At 47.0% G+C, this 24,778-nt stretch overlaps 2 protein-coding genes across 2 annotated transcripts; both read left to right on the forward strand.

Annotated features, from left to right (window-relative positions):
• The first annotated feature begins 2,008 nt into the window (after nt 1–2,008).
• atp5mc1 (ATP synthase membrane subunit c locus 1) lies at nt 2,009–7,344 on the forward strand. Its single transcript, XM_069674095.1, has 5 exons — nt 2,009–2,102; nt 3,598–3,645; nt 4,308–4,388; nt 5,951–6,129; nt 6,928–7,344. The coding sequence occupies exons 2-5, from the start codon at nt 3,607–3,609 to the stop codon at nt 7,040–7,042; spliced, it is 414 nt and encodes a 137-aa protein (XP_069530196.1). The 5' UTR covers nt 2,009–2,102; nt 3,598–3,606; the 3' UTR covers nt 7,043–7,344.
• A 9,125-nt stretch (nt 7,345–16,469) lies between these two features.
• Nucleotides 16,470–20,786, forward strand: LOC138602606 (cytosolic phospholipase A2 gamma-like). Its single transcript, XM_069674090.1, has 14 exons — nt 16,470–16,658; nt 16,904–17,014; nt 17,215–17,357; nt 17,534–17,720; nt 17,832–17,934; nt 18,044–18,184; nt 18,325–18,390; nt 18,475–18,540; nt 18,614–18,763; nt 18,848–18,994; nt 19,562–19,645; nt 19,742–19,896; nt 20,308–20,479; nt 20,564–20,786. Exons 1-14 carry the CDS (start codon nt 16,470–16,472, stop codon nt 20,752–20,754), a joined length of 1,905 nt encoding a protein of 634 aa, XP_069530191.1. The 3' UTR covers nt 20,755–20,786.
• The last annotated feature ends 3,992 nt before the right edge of the window (nt 20,787–24,778 follow it).

Consider the following 24,778-nt stretch of genomic DNA (forward strand, 5'->3'; position numbering starts at 1 on the left):
CCCCTGCCTGCCAATAAATCCAGAGGCCACATTGGCACTCAGCACTAATGAAGATGGCAGTCTGTGTGTGTGTGTGTGTGTGTGTGTGTGTTGCCTGGATATGTCTGGATGGGGAGAGTTCGATCTGTCTGCTTTGAGCTTTCTTTCTTCTTGACAAATGTTCAAGTTGGACTTTTTTCCCTGCTCACACCTACACTGTTGATTTTTATGTGTGTGCACAGACTGTAGGACAGTTTGTTGATGTATTGTGTGCGTGTGGATGGGCACTAAAAATAGTTACAATTTAAATTGAAACCATAAACTAGCAGGAGACAAACACATGATACATTAACAGAGCTATATGGTGCTGCCTCCCACTCCTGAAGTTTGCCCAGAGGCCGCCCACTGTAACTAAAAGGAATCTCAAGCAGACCATTTTCATATAGCTCTACTATAATACTGTAATCATTATTATATTACACCTTTTATACAGGGGGAATAGTTTCAAGTGCTTTATAGTAAAGGGAAGAAATATGAGAATTAAACTGGCTAATTAAAAAAAAAGTGTAATTATCATTTTATATAAATATTAGCTGATAAGAAAAGAAGGAAGTAAGTTTACCAAAACTGAACACAAATAAATCAAAATATTTCTGATTCTGATTCTTAAATGTAAAACAAACTCTTTAAGTATAAAATCATTCAGTATCAAACCAAACCAATGTTAATGCTGCGAGGGCTTATCTTCTGGCGCCCTCTGCTGCTATGGAGTGTAAATGCATGAGCTCCATATCTCGACCCACATCTCTCTCTCTCTCTAGGTCTCTTTAGAGGAATCTATAATTCTTTTACAAGATATAATGCATATTTATGAGCAAGGCCTTCATCTGAGATCAGCCAATCAGCTGACAGCATAGGAAGCATAAATCAGCTGACAGCTTGCCTCCCCGTTCAGTGGGGGCTGTAAATGGCACTGAATTATTCATATCTTTAAAATTTAGCTGACGTTTTCATCTGGAGGGAGTTAAATTGGGAGCACTGGTGGAGTAAACTGCTAGTTTGGACAACAATGGAGTACAGAAGAAGAAGGGGTCAGAGGTCACAGTGTCTGACAAAGGGTGGTAGGGAGGGATGAAGGAAAGGATAGAGAGTATGAAGGTCCATGGCTGCCAACATAAAATAAAATCACTCACACATTCAAAGTCTTAGTTTTTAAATAGTATGATACTTCTTAGGTTGTGCTAAAAGGCCGGAAACAAACATTAATCAAGATAAACAATTACAAATACATTTATTTAACCAAAAAAATGTGTAAATACATTTTATGCACCCACATGCACAAAAATATTTTTGTAAATATTACTTTCATGTCTGTGTATTTCAGTGTTGACATCTCCTCGGAGACACTGGCACTGTGATGAACTACCCTATTTGTTTTCAATTGTGAATCTGCGGTCACGCATTGTTGACTCTGCTTTTAGCATACGAGCAATAATAACAGCTCACTTAATGGTCATTTATTGGTCACCTTATTTAAGGAACAGATTTCACCAGTTCTGGAATAATCCTTATTTAATATTTTCACTTTATTTAAATGTAATGTTTGACTGTCTGTACTTTTAATGCACATAAATTGACAGTAAAACTTAACATTAATTTGGCCTTTTTCCTTTTTTCAAGCAATGTGAGGTCTTCAGTGGGGACAGGGATAGTGGGGACACAACACTGAAACGGCAGAAAGGCGGGACTTCCCGTAGGCTAACCAGTTAGCTCATAGGACACTGGTTGTGCTTTAAAAGGTCGTTCCTCGTAAACTCGTAATTCCCGGCAACACTGACCAATCAAATTAATGAAAGTTCTTCTATTCCCGCCCTCATAGCCCTCTTGGTCAATCGAAAGTAAAGTGTTCAATAAAGCCTTTTATGATAGGCTAGAGGGGCGGAAGTGACATGTCGATGGGCTAGTTATGAAGGCAGGAGGGTTCCCCCTGTCCAATGGGCGTTTAGGACGTAGACGCTGAGCTTATAAATGACAAGGTGACAGTCTTTCCCCTCCTACATTCATTGACTGCCGCTGTGTGCGAGAGCAGCTAATCCCGGACCCTCCGAAAGCCTAACAAACCGGTAATATTTGATTTTCATTGCACCCACACTGCATATGTAGTCACTTTAGTCTCTGTTTTAAAAGCATGCGAGTCTAATTTGTAAAGATGGCTCTTTACGTCGTCAATAAACCCTAGTGAAGCTAGCTGTCATTGCTAACATTAGCTAGCTATCAAGCTAGGTCGGCCATTCAATGACTTGGTTCCTTAGAATGATTTCTGAGTCTCTTGGTATGTGTTTTCGTGGTTTACATTGTGACAGGCAATCGGACAGTAGTAACATAACTAGTGGCCACCCGCTGTGGTTGTTGTACAGCAGGTGATAGAAACGGATCACACAGCGGACACAGCGCGGCCAAGCTGCGCTGACTTACATGAAAGTAAAATGTCTGACACTCCGGGGCCTACCGAGCTCTGAATCAGTCCCCGCTACAAGGACATACCTGCCGGGCACCTGTGATGTCATATCGGCAAATGCTATTCCTCTGCTGCAGGTTTATTTTTGCAGGGAGTTCATCGTGCATGCTCTCCAGGCCCAGTGTGTCCGTCTGTGGCTCATTTTTGACCTTCAAGTCTGCAGACTGGTTAGCTTAGCAACTTAGCTTCTACGAGGACAGTCAACCAAACCTATGTCCAACGTTAAACGGGTGACACCACCATGCAAGCTAACCTTCAGAGCCCTTTTGGTGTTAAAACAATATCATGACGTTAGCTGATGCCCCGTTTCTTCTTGGAGCCCACGAACAGAAATGTCCTCGAGGCTTCAGCTAATGGCGTCTGAGAGTGGGAGTATTAAAGCCATTCATTCTGCAGCGTGTGTGGACATTTAGCGGTTTATCTGGAGTTGATCCTCGCAGTAGTGGCTGGAAGTGGATTAGCCTCTAGGCTGAACCGGCCAGAACCAACAGACCAGGATATCCTTCTCAATCAGTTTGTCACTGGATGTGACCTCTTGCCTGGTCAGGTTCTCCTCTGTGACCAGGGCATCTATCCTGACACTGACAGATTTCACTTGGAAGACTCAAATGCACTGAACACTTACTTACATGAGTGTGTGTGTGTACTTTGACCCCTACCTGTGAGCCTAAGGAAACTTCTGTCTGCAGGACTGTTTTTCCAGACTTGGCAGGCTACACAAAGTTAATCTCTCTGAAAAGGCAGAGGGCTCTCTGTCATTGTGAAGTGGAAATATTTATTGCTCACTGCTCGACATTAAGATGCATCTCACCACAAGTGTGGACTAGCCATTGCAGCACTTGGACCTAGCTTCAGTTAGACAGGTTTGCTCTCAAACACAGTAGTGTCTTTTTTAATGTCTTGGATGTCCACGTGTCATTTGTGTTCATAAAGGCCTGTCAGCAGCAGTCTGACAGGTGTTGGTTGGTTGTGTGCTTGTCGCACAGTCTAGTTCCAGGTTGGATTCCTGCATCACCCTCTAACTAGACCACTGAACCTCATGCTTGATCAAACTACAAGCTACTCTGACTGTGTATTTAAACTGTGTCCTCTCTTTGCAGCTTCCAGCCATGTATGCCTGCGCCAAGTTTGTCACTTCTCCTGCTGTGGTACGTCCGCTTTAATACCTCTTGGGAATGCTGTTCTTTAGAAATGTACAAGTATAATTGTAGTGAGGTTTAAAGCTGTTGTGAACTGTAATGCAGCTGTTATCTTTATAATGTGCACCAGTGAACATCCTGTTGAACCCCAAATGTTACATGTCACTGACATGAGGAGAAATGCGTCCAGACTTTCACAGCTTTGAACTTTTTGCCATCTCTTATTTTGTCCTCAAGGACACTGTAGTTATGAATGTTAGTGGCATTTACATGTCAGCTGACCTGCAGCATGTGGGGCGTCTCAGTCATAGAGGTGCTGTGGAGGACAAAGTCTGACTTATGTCGTTCTTCTTCGGCCTGAATGGTTCCTTCTCCTGTTTACAAAATGTTTCCTCACTCGGTCTAATTCGCTGCTTTGATTGTAATTGCCAATTTTTCAGAGATGAAGCGCTCGATGATACCGTGGCTGAAACAGGACGGCTGATTTACATTAGATTGACTGATCACTGTCATTACTGAGGACAACAATTCAACAGTTGAACTTTATTCTATGTTGTATATGTTATGTATGAAAGTCACTCTGTGGTGGTGGTTCTGGTCTTTGCATTACAAACTGTATTAAAGTGACATGTCGTGTCGGTGCACTGATGTTTAACGTTGTCTGTTTGCAGCTGCGTGGGGGGTCCAGAGTCCTCGCCCGGCCAGTCTCAGTCTCCCTCTTCAACAGACCTGAAGTCACAGTGGAGCAGCAGGTGATTACCTTGACCTTATGACCCCACAGCCAGTTCACTTAAAATAGCTTCTTTTCAACACACCTGACGAATATGGGGATGTGGATATTGATTAGTGATAGACCGATTAATCGGGCTGATTAATGATATTTTGACAGCGTCGGCCGACGTCTGCGCTCACAAGGCGGATTAAACTAAATATGGCAGCCTCGTCTGTGTGGCCGGCTTGAAGCATTCGGGGAGTCTGCTTCCTCTACAGTCTACGCTCACTTACCACAACAAACCTGCCAGACAGCACATGCATACGTCACCCATAAGGCCACCTTCTTAAAGGGGAAGGCCCCGCTGTTAAACACCTAACTCGATAACAATTTATTTTTTTATGTATGTTTACAAATTTTCATTCTCAAGTGCACCAAAACTTTGTAAATCAATGTGAATGAAAAACAAAGTTTAGTTTTTGATTACCAGTGCACATTTATTAAGTAGATATATTTTATCTAAAATAAGATCTACTGCAGACAACAGCGTTAAATAAATGTTCATTCACGTTTAGCTGTTTTGTCTCATTTCAACAACATGAGATCGGCCTCGTATCGGCCATCGGCCGCCCTGCTCTCTAAATATCAGCATCAGCCATTGAAAAACGCATATCGGTCGCCCACTAAGATTGATGGCCTTTGAACAATGAATGGTTGCATCCTCAGCCTACCAGTGACAGACAGAAGAGCTGCTGCTTCAGCGCCCTGTTGGAAGCCCCCGTAGCAGATAAAAGAGCACGTGTCTCTTCGGTGGCCTGTGTGGACATGTGACACGACAAGTCATCTGACTGGCAGCAAGTGGAGACAAAAAGGAAAGACGGGTCAGAGAAACTGCAGACCGTGTCTGAAGCATGTGATCATGTAGATCATGTAGATCATGTAGAGCTGAAACACAATGAAACATCTGCACTGTCATTTGTGGAACCCAACGAGCCGGACACAGACGCTCAACATCAACGCGTCAGCAGGAAATATTCGGCTGGTGCATTTAGTTCATGCAGCAGACATGTTACGAGTTCAACACTGAAACATTAAACTAGCATCTGTATGAGTCCTTGTTAAATAAATATTATGTAGTTATTATGGCTTCATCAGCTCTCTCAGCCTGGAGCAGCTGGCGTTCAGGGCCGACCGTCATCACTGACTTACAAAGTTTGTCTGAAGAAGTCAAACAGGAAATCTGCGTAAAATGTTTCAGTCAGCTTGAGAAAGCTTAAACACTAATGAACCTCGTCTGTCTCATGAAGCTATGGTTATTATATTTATCAGTAAATCAAAGCTTCATGCAGAGAGCTGCTCCACGTTCAGTTCAGCATGTCCTCTTCCACCATGCTGTTAAAAACGCAGACGTGTTTCCCCATGACTCGATGTCTTTGGATTAAAGGCTCGAATACTCCGTCCCACGTGATGGATCGCTGCAGCCCTAGTTCTAGTCGGTATCTGTTCATAGAGCCCAGATCTTTCACACCGGATCTTTAACTCTGCTCTTGGTTGAGGCAGTCGTGGTATTAACTGTAGTTTCCCCTCTGCCTGGTCTTGCAGGCCCTGTTGCCAGTCAGCCAGTCTGCAGTCCTAACCCGCTCCTTCCAGACCAGCGCTGTCTCCCGGGACATCGACACTGCCGCCAAGTTCATCGGTGCTGGTGCTGCCACAGTGGGTGTGGCCGGATCAGGAGCTGGAATCGGAACAGTGTTCGGCAGCCTCATCATCGGCTATGCCAGGTGAGACCTTCTACCTTCATCCACAGAAACCTGTTGCTCAGTGGTTCAAGCTGTGACACTGGTTAGTGAGACTCTTCTTTAATCCTCCATCACTGGGACCTGTTAGGACTTAACTAGCTTTACTAGTGCTGTTTGTGTTCACATGTGACAGCTGCTTCTCACAGCACGTCTACAATCACACCTATGCCTTTAATCACATCACTCTGTCAGCAGAAGGCCTCTCAGGCCCGTGGTGATGCTGAGCGTAGTAACTGACTTTACAATGTTTGCATGCAGATTAGAAACGTTCTGATGCCACTTTCCCTCTCTGATTCTGACACCTGAATTTGCTTATTACTGATAAAAGGTTGAGAAGGGATAGCGGTACAATAAATACCGATCTTTAGTTTGACTGGCTCAGATAAAACCCTCTCTAACAATGAGGCAGTTAACCTGTGCATGCACGTGTTCGTGTTTAATCGAGTGTGTAGTCAGAACTAAAGAAAGTAAAATATATCAACCGAGGACTAAACGACGTCTCCTACAGAAGATTTGTTTGCATCTCACTTCATCATTAAAGTGTTGAACTGGTTTAACTTACAGGTGAGTTTGTTTGAGATGTGCAACATGATGCTGCTGTTAAACCTTCAGAATGATGAGCGATGGCTCAGATGATCTCATGCTGTAAATATTAGAATGAAATCATGTGACCGTGGAGGTGCTGACTTTGTGTCCTCTGTCAGACGGTTTCTGCAGATCTGTCTCTCGTTTGTCGTTCAGTGATCTGTATGTCACCCCTCCCTCTCTGTCCTCCCGCAGGAACCCCTCCCTGAAGCAGCAGCTCTTCTCCTACGCCATCCTTGGCTTCGCCCTGTCTGAGGCTATGGGTCTCTTCTGTCTGATGGTGGCGTTCCTCATCCTGTTCGCCATGTAAACCTGAAATCACGCCCACACCTCCCCTCACTCACCCTCTCTCTCTCCCCCCCCTGTCTCTTTTTCTCTCCCTCCCTTCTTCTATCCGGAGGGGGGTTTCCACAACGGGAACTCTTGAATGAGCTGCTAGGCCATTCCAATCAATGGAAAATATTAAAGGAAAAATATAAACATCAGAGGGTAAAAAACCTCCGATCCAACATTTTTATGTTCCTGCGCTTGTTTTTGTTTTTCAGACGTTTTATGTAAGACCTCACTCGGTTGAACAATCTGTCCAAAATAAATGGTTGGGATAACTAAAAACCGTCTGCAGTGTTTTTAATCTTCGTGGACAAAGTGATGCACTCTGACCTGCACATCAGGTGGGAATATTCAGCAGGTTGTTTCAAATGTCACTCAGGTGTTTGATCTTAAAAAGGAAGTCTGCACAAACTTTAAGATGTGTTGAGGGCTGCAGGCGTCACTTCAGAGTCTCGTACACAATATAAACATTACAGGACTTATGGTGTCAGGTAAGGACAGGTGACCTGAGACGAGTCGTTCAAAGTCTGTCTGCTGCTTGACACAAAAGAAAAACTGGCAGGGGTCTAATGTTTTAAACTAACCTGCATGAAAAGTCTAACTGTCTGATTCAGGCCCGGTGGATCCAAAACGTAGGAGTTCCCACTTTGCTCTGAAGTGGTACCTGATTTAATCAAACGGCTGCAGGGGAACGACTCCTTCAGCCTACAGCTCCATGAGAACGGGACCGCTACAGATCTGTTTCTGCTTTGTAACATGAACTTTAGTTTCTCACTGAGGTCTTTAATTTGCAGAAAATGTCAACTGGTTGAGAAAACATGTTGAAACAACAATGTTTTAACTCGGGAAGAGGTCAGAGGTCAGCGTTTGATCACAGCATTCATGCATCTCTGCGTGCTCTCCTCCGGTCTGTCCCGGTGCTGCTGGGTGACGCTCGGCCGCTCTTGGAGCAGCTCGGCTCTGTTCGGTGGCTCGTGAGCGTCCGTCTTCCTCTTGATCACATCCAGGAGGTTTCAGCGGGTCAGATCTGGATTAAGCTGGTCGTGACGGGAAGAGAGAGACGCAGGTTTAAGGAACGTTTGGAGCGCTCTGCGTTTTCCTTCGGCTCCGCATACGTCATGTTTGCTGAACAAGGAAAGGACAGAAGATGGTTGAATTTTCAAATATTGTTGATGTCCTTTTTAATGCATAGTGTGGTCCAGTCACTGACACGTGGGAAACTCAGTATGGTGTTTGTATTACTGCCATTTCCATAACGACAGAAGTGTAAATAAAGCATGAAGAACATTCAAACAGAAACGGGAGCCGTGTGTTTAAACGGTCAGAATGTTGATATTTAAACGTGCAGACGTTCTGTGAGCTGACGGAACACTCTCTTTGTGACGCCTCATTAGAACTCTCAGCCTGTGTAAGCCCTCTGCTGGAGCTCAGACCGCTCAGACAGGCAGACACTCGACACCAGCTCTGGTTATCTCAGCTACTTTGATTTTCACACATCCAAACTTTATGAAGAACATGATGCCCTCGACGTCTCAGCAGACTGAGGAGCCTCTGGACAGAGATCAAGGTGAGGGTCAGATCTTAGTGCACATTTTATGACCTTTAAAGGTTAAGTGGGAGGGAGGGCACATACTTTAAATGGTCGCTTATATTCCAGTTTTTCTGTCTTTGTTTTGTCTTACTGTGATCTCTGAGCTGTGACTTTTTAAAGGACAGTTTTAGACAATTAGAAACCTGTAAAAAAGGAGATTTCTGCACATTTCGTGTGACGTTTATTGAATCAGTAAATCAACATCAAGTCTCCTTTGAAAAAAGTGGAAGCTAAATTGAAGCACGGTGCAGATCAAAGACCTCAGTCTCTGTGATGTGAGCGCCCGACCTGAACCGTAAGGCTGCTCATCAGGCTGTAGGTGACGTGTTGGGAGGTCACTCAGAGCACAGTTTATGTTGTGATGACCATCAGATGAAGCTGACCTGATGGCCGCGTCTCTACGGTTCAGATGAACTAAGTTAGGCACGAAACAAAATCCCAGTTTGATCACCTCTGGTGGTTTCCTTAAGGAAAGCAAACTGCACTGAAAGTCACTTTAGGCGACGTGTTTGTGACGTAGTGTTGCGTCTCGTTTTTGTCATTAGTTTGTTTTGTGATGGTGAACTGAACAGAAGGATGTGAATATCTGAACACCCCAGAAAAGATGAGGATTTCATTCTTTTTTATTTGTAGAAAACAAGATCATCGATCCAGCCTGTAACCGTGAGGTGACGGTGAGGGGAAGAAACCGGAGGAGGCGCAGAAGAAGGGGAAAAAGAAACAGAGAGTCCATGGAGGAGGTCAGGGTGTCAGAGAGGAGAGCCAGCCCTGACCGAGCAGCACCCAAGAAGAGGCGCAGGGAGAGCTGCGGCGACATGCCAGATGACCGGGACGGAGCCAGGGGGAGCAAGAGAAAGGCCAGCCCCCACCCAGAGTCCTCGATTAAGAGACGAAGAGACAGCAGCCGGCCTGGACCCTCCACCAGTACACAACACTGGTCTGAGTCCAGGCCCAGGAGGAGGAGGTCCAGCCCCCACCCAGAGTCCTCTAATAAGAGACAAAGAGACAGCAGCCGGCCTGGACCCTCCACCAGTACACAACACTGGTCTGAGTCCAGGCCCAAGAGGAGGAGGTCCAGCCCCCACCCAGAGTCCTCTAATAAGAGACAAAGAGACAGCAGCCGGCCTGGACCCTCCACCAGTACACAACACTGGTCTGAGTCCAGGCCCAAGAGGAGGAGGTCCAGCCCCCACCCAGAGTCCTCTAATAAGAGACAAAGAGACAGCAGCCGGCCTGGACCCTCCACCAGTACACAACACTGGTCTGAGTCCAGGCCCAAGAGGAGGAGGTCCAGCCCCCACCCAGAGTCCTCTAATAAGAGACAAAGAGACAGCAGCCGGCCTGGACCCTCCACCAGTACACAACACTGGTCTGAGTCCAGGCCCAAGAGGAGGAGGTCCAGCCCCCACCCAGAGTCCTCTAATAAGAGACAAAGAGACAGCAGCCGGCCTGGACCCTCCACCAGTACACAACACTGGTCTGAGTCCAGGCCCAAGAGGAGGAGGTCCAGCCCCCACCCAGAGTCCTCTAATAAGAGACAAAGAGACAGCAGCCGGCCTGGACCCTCCACCAGTACACAACACTGGTCTGAGTCCAGGCCCAAGAGGAGGAGGTCCAGCCCCCACCCAGAGTCCTCTAATAAGAGACAAAGAGACAGCAGGTGGCCTGGACCCTCCACCAGTACACAACACTGGTCTGAGTCCAGGCCCAAGAGGAGGAGGTCCAGCCCCCACCCAGAGTCCTCTAATAAGAGACAAAGAGACAGCAGCCGGCCTGGACCCTCCACCAGTACACAACACTGGTCTGAGTCCAGGCCCAAGAGGAGGAGGTCCAGCCCCCACCCAGAGTCCTCTAATAAGAGACAAAGAGACAGCAGCCGGCCTGGACCCTCCACCAGTACACAACACTGGTCTGAGTCCAGGCCCAAGAGGAGGAGGTCCAGCCCCCACCCAGAGTCTACTTATACAAGACGCAGTGACAGCAGATGGCCTAGACCCTCCACCAGTAGACAACACTGGTCTGAGGAGGACTCAGAGTCCAGGCCCAGGAGGAGGAGGTCCAGCCCCCACCCAGAGTCATCTAAGAGACCAAGGGACAGCAGCCGGCCGAGACCTTCCATCAGCAGAGAAAACTGCCTTAATTCAGAGTCCAGGCGCAGGAGGAGGAGGTCCAAATGGAGGGAAAAGACACCCATCAAGTGGTGGGAGTTCCCGGTGTCTCCACCGTGCTCCTGCTGCAGCAGTTACTCATCGGACAGCGGAGGGAACTCGATCATTTCATCTTGCTCCAGACTCTCCTCTTCAGCCTCTCCTGCATCCTCCTCTCCTTCAGACAACGTTACGCTCTCTGACTACCTCCATGATGAAGGAGACCGTCTGACAGAGGACCAGGCAAAGGTACGGAGGAGGGGCTTCATCTTTGTGTGTCACATAGAATCATGTTCAGCAGGAGTTATCTGCTATATGTGAACATCAACCTCATTCGAACAAGAGAACTCATTGAAAATGTTCACGTCTCTCCGTCTCTCTGTCAGATCTTTATGACTCAGCTGCTGAAAGAAGTCATAGAGCAGCACCGCCGAGGCGTCTTTAACGAGGACATCAGAGCCAAAACCATCGTGGTTCAGGACTTCAGCTCCAGAGTGCCGCGGTTTCACTTCCTCGACGGTGCCTCTGTCAAATTCGTAGACAGGAAGAGGGAATACAGAAGCTACAAGGGTATGATATCTGGCTCAGTGACTTCATGTTTACCTTCTTGTTGGAAAAGAGCTCCCTCTTCATTCTGTTCTTCTCTGTGTTGCAGGAACGTTTTCACTCGCCCCTCCAGAGCTTTTAACAGACAAAGAGTGTCTGACTGTATCCACCACCATATGGCAGCTGGGGGCGCTGCTGTATCGCATGCTGCACGGGCGCAAATTTGTCACCAGCAAATTCATATTCTGCAAGCAGAGGATCAGCCGGGACCTGTCGCAAGGTAAGACACCTGGTTTCTGTGTGACAGAGAAGTTAAGACTGAACGCAGCGTGCATGTTGCTGCCGTGTGATCACACGCAGAGTCAGCAAACAGATGCTAATCATAACGATGTGAAGTTATGTGCTTCGCATGTTGGACTGAAAGGAGAACTTGGTGTGACACTGTGTCTGACAGCCAATCAGCGATGAGATTATTGTGACCAAACTTCATTCAGAAAACAAGCGTTTTAAATGTTTGTGGTTTTGCAGACGTGACGAAACATGAAGTCAGTGTTTTCTAACTCTGCGTCCTGATGTCGAAGCTTCAGCATCCCTTAGATCCGGTTATTGAAATGAAGTCACGGCTGAACCGGAGACACGTGGACACTTTCTGTTATTACTTCATTATCGGGCGAACGCAGGAAAACATTTGTGGTTTTGTTTCATGATCCCGTCGTTAAATTCACACATGAAACAAGAGGCAGACATTGTGCTTCATGTGTGGTCTGAACACACCTGTCCGTCTGTCCTGAGGGTCACTTAAAGCTCGTATCTGTCGACCTCGCTGATGAACATCATCTCCACCATCTCAGCTCACATTCAGTCTTCTTCTGTGTCGTCCTCTTCTCCCCAGAATGCAGGTGCTTCTTGGAAAGGTGCCTAGAACACCACCCCGAGCAACGAGGCACCCTGCAGCAGCTCCTGCTGCACCACTGGCTCAACCCAGGGCAATACCCCCCCCAGAAGCCCTGCTACTGTTTCCCCGAGCTCGTCCCAGGACGCCGTCTACCCCCCCGATTACCACTACCTCCTCTTAACTACAACCCGTCTTTCCTCTTACCCCCCCACCCCACTCTTAACCCCCTCTCTCCTCTTACCCCCCCACCCCGCTCTTAACCCCCTCTCTCCTCTTACCCCCCCACCCCACTCTTAACCCCCTCTCTCCTCTTACCCCCCCACCCCGCTCTTAACCCCCTCTCTCCTCTTACCCCCCCACCCCGCTCTTAACCCCCTCTCTCCTCTTACCCCCCCACCCCGCTCTTAACCCCCTCTTTCCTCTTACCCCCCCACCCCACTCTTAACCCCCTCTCTCCTCTTACCCCCCCACCCCGCTCTTAACCCCCTCTCTCCTCTTACCCCCCCACCCCGCTCTTAACCCCCTCTCTCCTCTTACCCCCCCACCCCACTCTTAACCCCCTCTCTCCTCTTACCCCCCCACCCCGCTCTTAACCCCCTCTTTCCTCTTACCCCCCCACCCCGCTCTTAACCCCCTCTCTCCTATTACCCCCCTTACCCCCTCTTTCCTTTTACCCCCCCACCCCACTCTTACCCCCTTTACCCCCTCTTTCCTCTTACACCCCACTCCCTCTTACCCCCCTTACCCCCTCTTTCCCTTTACCCCCCCTCCTTCTTACCCCCCTTACCCCCTCTTTCCTCTTATCCCCCTTACCCCCTCTTTCCTCTTACCCCCCACCCCGCTCTTAACCCCCTCTTTCCTCTTACCCCCCTTACCCCCTCTTTCCTTTTACCCCCCCCCCACTCTTACCCCCCTTACCCCCTCTTTCCTCTTACCCCCCACTCCCTCTTACCACCCTTACCCCCTCTTTCCCTTTACCCCCCCCTCCTTCTTACCCCCCTTACCCCCTCTTTCCTCTTATCCCCCTTACCCCCTTACCCCCTCTTTCCTCTTACCCCCCTTACCCCCTCTTTCCTCTTATCCCCCTTACCCCCTTACCCCCTCTTTCCTCTTACCCCCCCACTCTTACCCCCCTTACCCCCTCTTTCCTCTTACCCCCCACTCCCTCTTACCACCCTTACCCCCTCTTTCCCTTTACCCCCCCCTCCTTCTTACCCCCCTTACCCCCTCTTTCCTCTTACCCCCCTTACCCCCTCTTTCCTCTTATCCCCCTTACCCCCTTACCCCCTCTTTCCTCTTACCCCCCCACTCTTACCCCCCTTACCCCCTCTTTCCTCTTACCCCCCCACTCTTACCCCCCTTACCCCCTCTTTCCTCTTACCCCCCACTCCCTCTTACCCCCCTTACCCCCTCTTTCCTCTTATCCCCCTTACCCCCTCTTTCCTTTTACCCCCCCACCCCACTCTTACCCCCCTTACCCCCTCTTTCCCTTTACCCCCCCCCTCCTTCTTACCCCCCTTTCTACCTGATTATTATTATTACCTTATTGCCTTAATAAATAAAAGGTGAAACATCTCTTGACCTTACATCTGACCTCCAACAGGAAGTAGAGCCAGGTGTTACAGAGCTCTGGGTGTCGGCGTCACAGGTTTAACGTTTCTCTCATGTTTACATCACGGTGACGCTTTAAGTAGCACGTTAATGATTTTAATATGAGCCCTTCAAAGGCTGTGGGAAACGTCGGCTCTGATGAGAGAAGACTGAAACTTCTCTCATGTCTGTCTGTTTGGTGTAAGTCTCCATCCAGCAGCCTGTTAGCTTAGCATAAAGGCTGGAAACAGGATGAAACAGACGGTCCACACAGCAGCGCTGATGCTCTTCAATACAAAATAAATCAAACCTTGTTTGTTTGATCTTAAAGAGTAAAAAGACCAAAGGTCGTCTGTGAGGTTTCATGCTAAGGTCAGCATGCTAACATGCTCACACATACAATACAAACATTTATCAACTGTTTTTTCTTTGTATCCAAACAACAGATTGTTTTAAGTTAAATGTCTGGAAGAGTTCAGTGATCAAATTCACATTTTACATGTTTAAATGTAAATGATTTTATGATCATATCGTCTCATATTGATCTCTGATTGAATCAAATCCAAATCATATCGTGGCAGACTTTGTGGATTATCGTCCAAAGAATCATCAAACCTCGTTTGGTGATTAAACCTGTGATTTACGCCCCTGAATTACCGAAACAGAAAGTCCATCAGAGGCTGACGGCTCATCGGTTCTGCAGGCCCAGAGACGGCAAACATCATCAGGATCATTTTCTCTATAATGATCAACATCACATGTTTTATGATGCTGCCGGTCTGAGGAGAATCCTGACCGGGATGGAAACCTTCACATAACAAGAACAGATGAGGACCGAAGAGACGGCCCTGTTCCAACTCAAATAAACCACAGAGTCTGAACGTCACAGAACACAGAGCTGCTTTCAGGTGCGCTCACTGCGAGTCCTTTCAGCTGTGGTTCAGCTCTGTTACATCGACGAGCTGGTGTTTACCTGAAGTTTGGAAAGGAAATGTTTCAACCTGAGATTCATTTCTTTCTACATCAGTGCTGTGAGGAGTTTTTATCTGGTTCTGAAGCAGACCGGACCGACCCTGACGTCTCTGAACGAGCTACAGAAGCAAACAGAGACCAGATTCATTATTACTTTAAGGTTCTTTTTAATGTCTGCACCAACAAGATGTGCCGCTTCGTCCACAGGGGGGCGCCAAAACCGACACAAATGAAGGTTCCTCGCAGCTGCTTTAAGGGAGCCTCAGTCCTGGTACAAGTCGATTCAGTCAGGAGGACTGTTTCATTCATTCATTCATGCTGTTAACGTTCAGGGTGCAGAACCTTAAAGACACATTTCATGCTGAGGACATTTTAATTAAACGTCTTCTGTGTGTCAGACAGCGTGTCTGCTTTGAGTTCAGCTGTGTCACGTTCAAACAGAAAGGGAGAGGACTCAGCTGCAGACTGAACAAAGGATTCATTTCAACACAGAAACAAAGTCCACAAATCAAACGTCCACAAAAGGTCAAAGTTAACATCTAAAGACAGGCGAGAACACGTGAAGAGGAGCGTCTGCACGAGGAGCAGGGCTGCAGACGGTTTGATGAAGGTTGACGGAGACGAACTAGCTGTGTCCCAATCCACGGGCTGCAGCCTTCGAAGGAGGCAGTCCACGGAGGATGCTCCACTCACAGCCTGCGCAGACGTTAAAGCCGAACTCAAATGAGACAGTCTGGTCTACCCCAAACGCTGCTCCTGTCGCCTAGCAACAGGTAGCTAGCCGGCTAACTAGCTAGCATAACTAACGTGGAGAAACTTAACCTCTTATTTTAAAGAATTTGTTTCAAGGGCTCTTATGTTTTCTTAAACATGTGTAACACAGCTATTCGACTGAGTTAAAACCAAAAACGTTTACATTTTAAAGTGTGTTCCTCGGCCGTTTAAAAGTCCGCCATCTCATTTGAATTAGTGCACAATGCATCTTGGGATACGATGGGCCGAGAAGGATGCACCCGATGGATCCTTCACGGGAAACGGAGGACGCATTTGTCGCATCTGAAGGAGCCTTCGAATTGGGACAGCCTTTCGATGCGCTTCTGTGACGCGGTCGGCCGTCAGATACGGCCTTCGAAGGCTGCGGCCGCTGGATTGGGACGCAGCTTATATACACATGGGGCAATCGCACACAGGTGAGGCTAACAAGACACAGGTGAAGACAATGAGAGCGGGGCAAACACACAAAAGCAGGAAGTGAGAAACACCAGGGCTGTACATGTCCAAATCAAACAGGAAGTGATTTCTGAACAAGGAAATTAACTTAGATTAAATACAAAACTTAAGTAGAATAGTTACTGACCGTCTGAACGGGTTTAACTTCATATTTCCTGACAGTGGGACACACTTAGAGACACGCTGACAGAATCATTGTTAAACCTCTGACTGTGTGTCCCTTAAACAATCGCCTGAGGAGCTGATTGTTGCTGTGCCGTGCAGATATCTTCACTGCCTCAGAGATATGAAGGACATTTGGACGTGCGCACTGTGCTCAGTCACTGTTTGAGCCTCTCGTCTATCTGTTTGACGTCAGAGCGATTCTGAGTCATGTCAGACGGACGGGTATAAAATGATGGGAGCTCTGCGAGTCTGTCAGACACTCAGGATCAAGATGGCGTGTGGAGCAGGCAGCTGGATCTCTGTGCTGCTCTGTGCTTGTGTTATGATGGCAGGACCTCAGGGACAATCGGTGGACAACAGGAAGAGAATGTCGACCCCTCAGAAGAGAGGGGAGTCAAAAGATGAGAGGAGGCCAAGTCCTGATCCCAACGCGGAGAAGAGGTCAAACTTCAGCATCCAGGTGAGGGGTGAAGGAGAGGGTTCATCTGACAGGGAGATTTCTGAGGACAGTTTGTCTCCATGAGCAAACAAGGTTTCCTGTATGAGCGGCACGTGCTGCCCGGGAGCAGAGCTTTCTGTGACTGATCAGGAAAGTTGGTTTCTGTGGGATCATGAAATATGAGAAGGATAAAAGGTTGTGGAGGACGTTCACAGTTTGCAGATTGATGTCTTCTAAATGATGATGTCACACCTTGTGTGTTCCAGCATCTCGTGCGTCAGTCTCAGGCGATGTCCGCTGCAGAGACGGAGTTCGTCCTGAACAGGAAACAAGCGTCTCTGAAGTCTCTGAACAGGCTCGGAGTCAAATGTTCACTGGTGAGACTCAGAAACCATGAAGACAAGTTTCTTTTTTTCCTACATGTGCACCTTTAATCCAGTTCAGATTATTACAGATCCAGTGAACGCCTCCTCGTGGTGGTTAGCTGCTTGTTCTGTGTGCGAGCTCAGTGTTTGTTCACAGTCACAATCGTCTGTCTCCACTTTCATTTAAACTCCGGTTTTTTCCTTCCATCCAGACTTCAGTTCCTCACGTCGCAGTCTTGGGGTCGGGTGGGGGTCAGAGGGCCGCCGTGGGTCTGGTGGGTTCCCTCCATCAGATGGAGAGAGACGGTCTGTTGGACGCCGTGCTCTACCTGGGAGGAGTTTCTGGATCTACCTGGTAACCACAACAACAGTCACCTGTCACACACAGTGTGTGAAGCTGCTGTGTTCATGAGTTCATTCTACCAGAGTTCATAAATACTGATGAAACATATTAAATGATACACACACGCTCTGACATGTTTGACTTCCTGTCATTGTTTCACACGTTGCTCATCTCTCTGTCTCTCTCAGGTCCATGTCCTCTCTCTACTCTGACCCCCAGTGGAGCAGACACATGGACCGAGCCGTGTCCAGGCTGTCGAGTCCTCGGGTCGGGCCGGAGGAGGCTCTGTCCTGGTTGGGCGAGAGAGTGAAGGAGGAGGACTTCTCTCTCACTGACATCTGGGGGGTCATGACCTCTGCGGGGATCATGAGAGAGGTACAGGACAAACATACAGCACGGCACTTTGGTTCTTAGATCTGAAACACGTTCGAGCATCATGGGAGGTCAGAGGTGATGAAGCTCACTGATGGGATGTTTTCTTGGCAGTTGAACCTTCAGCGTCTCTCTGACGTCGGCATGAACGCCTTCAACCCCTATCCCGTCTACAGCGCGGTGAACAGGGAGTGCCTGAAACACGGCCCTGAGGAAGGTACTGAACACACACACACACACACACACACACACACACACACACACACACACACAACCAGCTCACTCACTCGCCACAGTGTCTCACTGTCCACCTGTCCTTGTCTCAGGTAAATGGTTTGAGATGACTCCTCATGAGTCGGGCTTCACTGACCTCGGCCTCTTCGTTAACACCTCTCTCCTGGGCAGCAGAGTTCATGAAGCAGATCCTGAAGGTCAGAGGTCAGAGATGGACATGGTCAGACTGCAGGGTGAGTCTTTAGTCTGAAACACTCTGTGTCTCTGTCTCAAGCAAACTGTATGGAAGCCTAGAGGGGCCATGTTAGGTCTCAACCAGAGTGTCTCTGATATCACTACGAGATGATTTAAAGTGTGTGTCCGTGTCCCGCAGGTACAACGGGCAGTGCTGTCGCAGATGAACAGAGTCTGCCCAACGTTCTGCCTGACTGGCTGAAAGGTAACGCGTAGTTAACTTTAGTTAATCTTTGAGACAGATGAAGTGAAATGTGCAGACGTAAAGGAAATAACCGTGTGTGCTCAGCTCTGGTGGGCGCCGCAGCGACGGATGAAATCAACTTCCTGGACGTGGTGTTTCTCTGGACTGAAGGTAGCATGTTTATAGAACACACTCGGTTTGTGCACGTTCTGTGTGCATGTATATTTATGTGTCTGTGCGTCAGTACCTCAGCAGGTGAGCAGCTTCTGGCACGTGCTGGACCGTTACATGCGAGGGTACCACAGTCTGTTAAAGCTGACGGAGCTGATCAGAAGAAACACAGACGATCCAGCCGTCTCATCAGAGCTGGACGAGCTGCAGGAGATGATGAGAGGTAACGACGGCAGTGATGGAGAGGAGAAGGTTTACAGGGCGATCACGATGATCCTTAAACACCAAACCTCTAAATATCTTCCAGAGAACTTAAACTTGAACCCGATGGCGAGGTTTGCGAAGAAGAGTCCAGAACAACGGAAGCTGATCCTGGAGCAGTGGCGTCACAAGATGTTGGTTCCTTTACAGAACTGGACTCAGAGTCTGGATGAAGGACCGGTCAAAGACAACGGTCAGTGCTGGAGAGAATAAAATGTTTGTCTGTCCCACTGCCCAGAAAGTTCTGACTGCAGGAAGGAGCCGCCTTTAGAAAGAAAGCTGGAACACAAAAGTGGAAACCATTTCTTCCTGCTGGTAGGAGACGTGTCACGTGTCAGGTAGAAACAACAAGGAAGGAATAAGTTTAATAACCGAAAGGCAAAAACAAAACACTCCAGGTAAATCAAAATCCAAACGGTCCGACTGATGCAGGTGATAACACGAGGAGAAAACACCGGAGAGGAAAGGTCTGACAGACGACGAGCTGGCACAGAGACAGACTGAATCCACCGAGGAGGTGAGGTTAATCAGGGACAGGTGAGACAATCGAGGAGCAGGTGAAAAACATCAGCGCGGGGCACATGGTCAAACAACAAAGACAGAGTACAAAGTAAAACAGGAAATGAAATCTGAACATGAATATGAACTGAATAATAAACAACAATAACTCACACAAAGGACCAATCAGACACCAGCGCAGGTAAACTCTGTCATGTTTCACAACCTCACCTGCGTCCCGTGTGTCTGCTCTGTCTTCCAGTCCTCTTGATGGTTGAAAAAGTCTTCCCACTGGTCGGGAAATGGGAGTGGGGAACGACTAAAAACTTCCTTTATCAGTACCCAGGTAAATCATCAAGTCAAACACCTGTGCATGTTTCACGTTTACAGTCCAGGTGTGAAAGACCAACCTGCTGCTCTCCTGTGGGTGTGATTGTGTTAGATGCCGCGGTGCCGTCCTGCATCACACAGAAGGAGAGCCTGCAGCTGATAGATGCTGGAGTGATGCTCAACACGCCGTACCCCCCCCTCCTGGGAGACAAGAGAGACGCTGACCTGCTCATCGCTCTGGACTACGGGACTGATGAGACCTTTAAGGTGAGATGTGGTACCTGCTGGTGTTTACAGTTTTTATTAACGGGGACGAAGCGACAAACGTTGCAAGACTGTCTCATGTTTACGCCACAAGAAGGAGGCTGCACAAAGTGTTGCTGACCTGTACCCTGGTGGAGAACTGCAGCGATTTCAGATCCTTTTGAATAAACTGCATGTTAGCTTTAATGTTTCTATGTTCTTGAGGAATGTTGGTTTGTTTGTTCGCTGTTAGAGCAAAGACAGTTTTGATATTGAATGACAAATGAAGCTCACAGGGAAGAAATGTGCACTTGTTCATGAGTTAAATCAGGTGTAGTTTTTGCATCATCCTGCTGACACAGAGACAAACAATCTGCACCAATGACCTGAAGTCCAGGTAGATATGGGAAGTTATCTGAACTACTCTCTGCACAGACTCTGACTCTCGCCAGAGACTATGCAGCCAAAGTGAAAAAGCCGTTCCCAGAGATTGACGAGAAAATCCTGGAGGAGAGAGAGTGGCCGAGGGACTGCTACGTGTTCGAGGGCAAAGAGAAGGAGCCCACCATCGTTTACCTGCCGCTCTTCAACAGAGACAACTGCAGAGGTCTGACACAACCCACAGACACCTTACATAATAATAATGTTATAACGTCAAAGATGATCATCTTTCTTTTTTATCCTGGTCCAGATGCAGAGGAGGTCAAAGCCAAGATGTCTCAGTTCTCCACCTTCCAGCGTCCGTTTAACCAGGAGAAGATCGAGTCTGTGTTGGAGACGGCGAGAGGAAACATGAAGAGGAACAAAGAAACTCTGCTGAGAGAGATCAACAAGGCTGCTGTCCGCAGACACGCAAAAACTGAAGAACCAGCGCGTACCTGAAGGCTACAATTGCTTGTCGCTGAGGAGGTGCCTTTTTGAGAGACAACTGTGAACCCTGTGCCGGTCCATTTTTGTACCTCATCAAATAGTACCAGTTAAAGTACAGTTGTGTACCCTGCAAGACAGAAGAGTACCTGTACCCTATAGTACAGCAATGTACCCATTGAAAGAGGTACCATAAGGTACCATAAGGGGACCCCCCCAGCGACAAGCTATTCTGGACTTTAAGGAGACAAACATGTACGAGGATTGTCCACACAATAGTGACTTCTTGACTGTTTATTGATTAAAATATGCAATCAATAAAATGAAATAAAATACAATCAAAACTTTTTCATGTAATCGCTTGTTTAACAAAATACAAATGAGGAACAGAAACGAAGGTGAACAGCTGGATGCTGATGCTGATCTTTCATCTTGTCAGAGAGCTGCTCTCGTGTCATCGATCCAAATGGATAAAAGGTTTTTCTGAATGGTAATAATGGAGCTACCTGACCCCCTCACAGTGAGCAATCAGCAGGCAGGTGCTGCCTTTGACATGTGCTGTATGTACAGTGTGTATGAACACAACAAAGTATTTATGCAGAACACTGAAGGACATCATATTCAGATAGAATACCTCAAGGACAGATGCAGTCTATCATCCGATGCGATGCATCTTTGGAGAAAGGTCGGTGTGTTTGTGAAGTGTGCAGGACACGTTGAAGACAGCGTGCATGCAGAAGGCTGCGATGAACGCCTCATCCATCGAGGTGCAGGAACAAACCTCCTTCGACTGTGACGGCACTCGGACAGAGTCTGGAGACAGCAGTTTTCCAGTCTTGGTCTTTCAGTTAAACAGTTGGATCGGGAGTTTGAAGATTATTCTACACAAGAAAAATGTTAGAACACATAACAAGATGAATCTGATGAGGTACATTAACTTACAGTCAGCATGAAACCAGGTATTTACCTCTCCAAGGACGATGAAATGACTTTTGTAACTTAATGAAACAGACTGCTGATGAAGGCAGTCAACACAGCAGACAGAGAGACAGACAGGTAGAGGGGGGCGGGGCCAGCTGCTGTGCAGAGAGCAGAGGTGCAGGTGTGTTGGGGGAGTGAAGCAAAGCAAAGTGATCAGGTTAAAGTAGGTTGTGAATTAAAACTTAATACAGTGAAGAAAAGAGACAATTAGAGTGTGGAAGTCTACATGTGATGTGCTTCTCACAGAAATCATGAACATATGCGAGGGCAACGCGTTTGTGTACATCGCCTCCCGAAAATGAGTCCGGGTTGTCCGACGTCAAAACAAAGTTCCGCCTGCTACATTTTCCAAACGAAAAGAAAACACACAGGAGCGGTGGCGCGCGCCCCCTGTCATGCGCCCCACAGTTTGAGAATCACTGATGTGACTGATGTGTGCAAACGTTCATGTGTCATTTGGATGCAGTAACACAGATGAAACACTAGAGGGCTCTCTGTGTTCACTGTGTGTTACTTGTATCTGTTGGAAGGTTGTCCTGCATTGTTCCCACAGTCGCAGCCTCCGTAGAAACATCCGGCACATGATGTTACTGAGGATTGATATTTATGTTACTGCTGATTAAAACCTGAACCTTAAGAATCGGAGAGTTGAGGCTGTTTTGGATTTAATGAAATCAAGGAAATGTTATTTCCCAAAACTGACTGAGGTAATATTCATTCATTTATTTTAAAAGCATATTTTTAAACAGAGTTGACGGAGAAAAAGCAAGATACCCTGGAGGCAATACGACAACAGAGACCCGAACCGAGGAGAATGAAGCTGCAGGACGTAAAAGAGAACATAAATGAAAATCACATGAAAGCAGATTTTTATAAAAGTGTTGTAATTAAAATAAATGCTGCTGCGAGCCTTATCCTCTCCTGCTGCTGTTATAGGAACACTGCACTGTCTCACTATCAGTTTAAAAACCAGTGCGGACATAAAACATGTCAGAAAGTCTCCGAACATGAAACCTCACCTTTTTTAGCCTGTCAGTGATGCACATGTGAGATGGTCCATGCAGGCCACCATACCAAAGAATTAGAGCAGAACCAATGTGTCATGAAAATAATCTGTCACACAAAATGTGATTTTAGTGCGACACCATGTAATATATGATTGTGTTACTGTTTTACTGTGTTTGAATCCCTACGTGCGTTTGTTGCTACGACCACTAGAGGGTTCATGGAGCATCCTGCTCCTGCTGTCTTCTTTATCCTCCTGTTTCCCTCCAGCTCTCTCTCCTCTGACTCTCCGTGCACTCTGACACATGAATGATGAACAAACACACAAACAGTCAGAGATGCTGTAACATCGTTTCATCACGGCTGGTATCAGAAACAAACTCTTACACGCTCTGACATCTCCTGCAGGACGTCTTCTTCTTCTCTTTCCCCGCTGTCTCTCTGCTGCTCGCAGCATCATCACCATCTTACAGCACCTCGCTGTGTCTTCTGTCACTTCCTGTCCAGACATGTCAGCGGCCAGAGATGTCCTGCAGATAAACATCAGACTCTGCAAAGCTACTGAGCTCCTGAAGGGCAAAGGTCAAGATCTATACAGCCATCTGCCTCCTACAGGAAGTGACTCAGGCCTAAACCCAACCCCGAGCGATTATGTGCTATCGTGTGTCTCAGAGTATCTCTCTGATGCACCGTTACAAACGCTCGGCTGTGTTGTCCTTCTAAATGTCCTTCTGAAATATTCAACGTTTCACAGTCAAAGATTTATGAGTCTGTGTATAAAACTGGTTCAGTTTCATGTGCAGGACATTTCTGTCAGTTGTTAGGAAACGTCACGACCTGTGGGAAACATCACTCAGACTGACCAGACGTGTGTGGGGTAACGTATGGTCTGCATGAGCATCCAAATATATAAAAGCCTATTATTTAGTAAGCTAGGCTAAGGTAACTAGCATCATTAGCTGTAACTTAAGGTGTTGTGTCGGAGAACTGAAAGTTAATATCAGTATTAAAAATCATTTCAATGAAATGTCAGGTCAGATGTCGACACATTGAGGTCTATACTGAAGCTGAAGGTGTAAACAACTACTTAAAACCGAACTCTAGATTATTAGAGTTCCCGTAGTAACCAACACGATGAGCCTAATCTTTAGCACTAATGTGTCTGCATCGCTCCACAACACATCAGCCAAACACACGTCTGCTTTCAGGGGGTTTGACGGTGTTGAGCGCCGTCGTGTCCGTCACACAGAGGAAGCTGAAACTGAGCAGTTGTGTTTGGGCTCGTGAGCGTGAACAACAGATATGATATATATATATATATCATTTATATATATGAAATGATTGCAATGCAGAAAATACACACAGTCTGATGCCCAACTGAATCAGGTTTATTGGCCTCTACACACACACACACACACACACACACACACACAGGAAGTTTGTGTTCTGGTGCAAAACAAGCTAAAAATGATATTAAAACATATATATGTACAATAAGTGTAATCATAACTTTGAGACTTTCTATAACCATTCAGGGTTTTTTTAGCTTTATGCAGCAGCTAGCTACAAACTAGCGCCGCTAGTTTACTAACGAACCAATCACAGCTGTTGAGGTCATTTGTTACCTGTGATGTAGAGTCCGCTTTAACCTAACAGCTGGTAACGACATTAAACGTAATGAGAACAAACTAACAGTGAAGTGAGATCGCAGTAATGAAAATATAACAGATTCAACCTTTTGTTTGTATCTCCGTCTGTGTTCATCTTTATTTATAACCAGCTGGACTGTTTATATTTACATTTCTATTTTTATCTACATTTATCTTTCTCTTCCATCGTCCTTCTGCCTCTCCACCGTTAGGTTTCATATTATCTACATGTCGCCTTCTGAGTTTTCTGTTTTTATCTTGTTTCAAAGGTGCGACAGAAATAAAGTTATTATAATTATATTATAATAATTAATGTTTTGAGCCCGTTTCAGCATCAGCACCAGTTAACCAGGCGTAATGTTCCTCCTGCTGCTCCTGTGGTTGTTTCTCAGGTCTGTGCTTCC

The sequence above is a fragment of the Semicossyphus pulcher genome, unplaced genomic scaffold (genome assembly GCF_022749685.1).
Source record: "Semicossyphus pulcher isolate SPU_LCO1_2020_fin unplaced genomic scaffold, fSemPul1.0.p SCAF_23, whole genome shotgun sequence".
Taxonomy (NCBI): domain Eukaryota; kingdom Metazoa; phylum Chordata; class Actinopteri; order Labriformes; family Labridae; genus Semicossyphus; species Semicossyphus pulcher.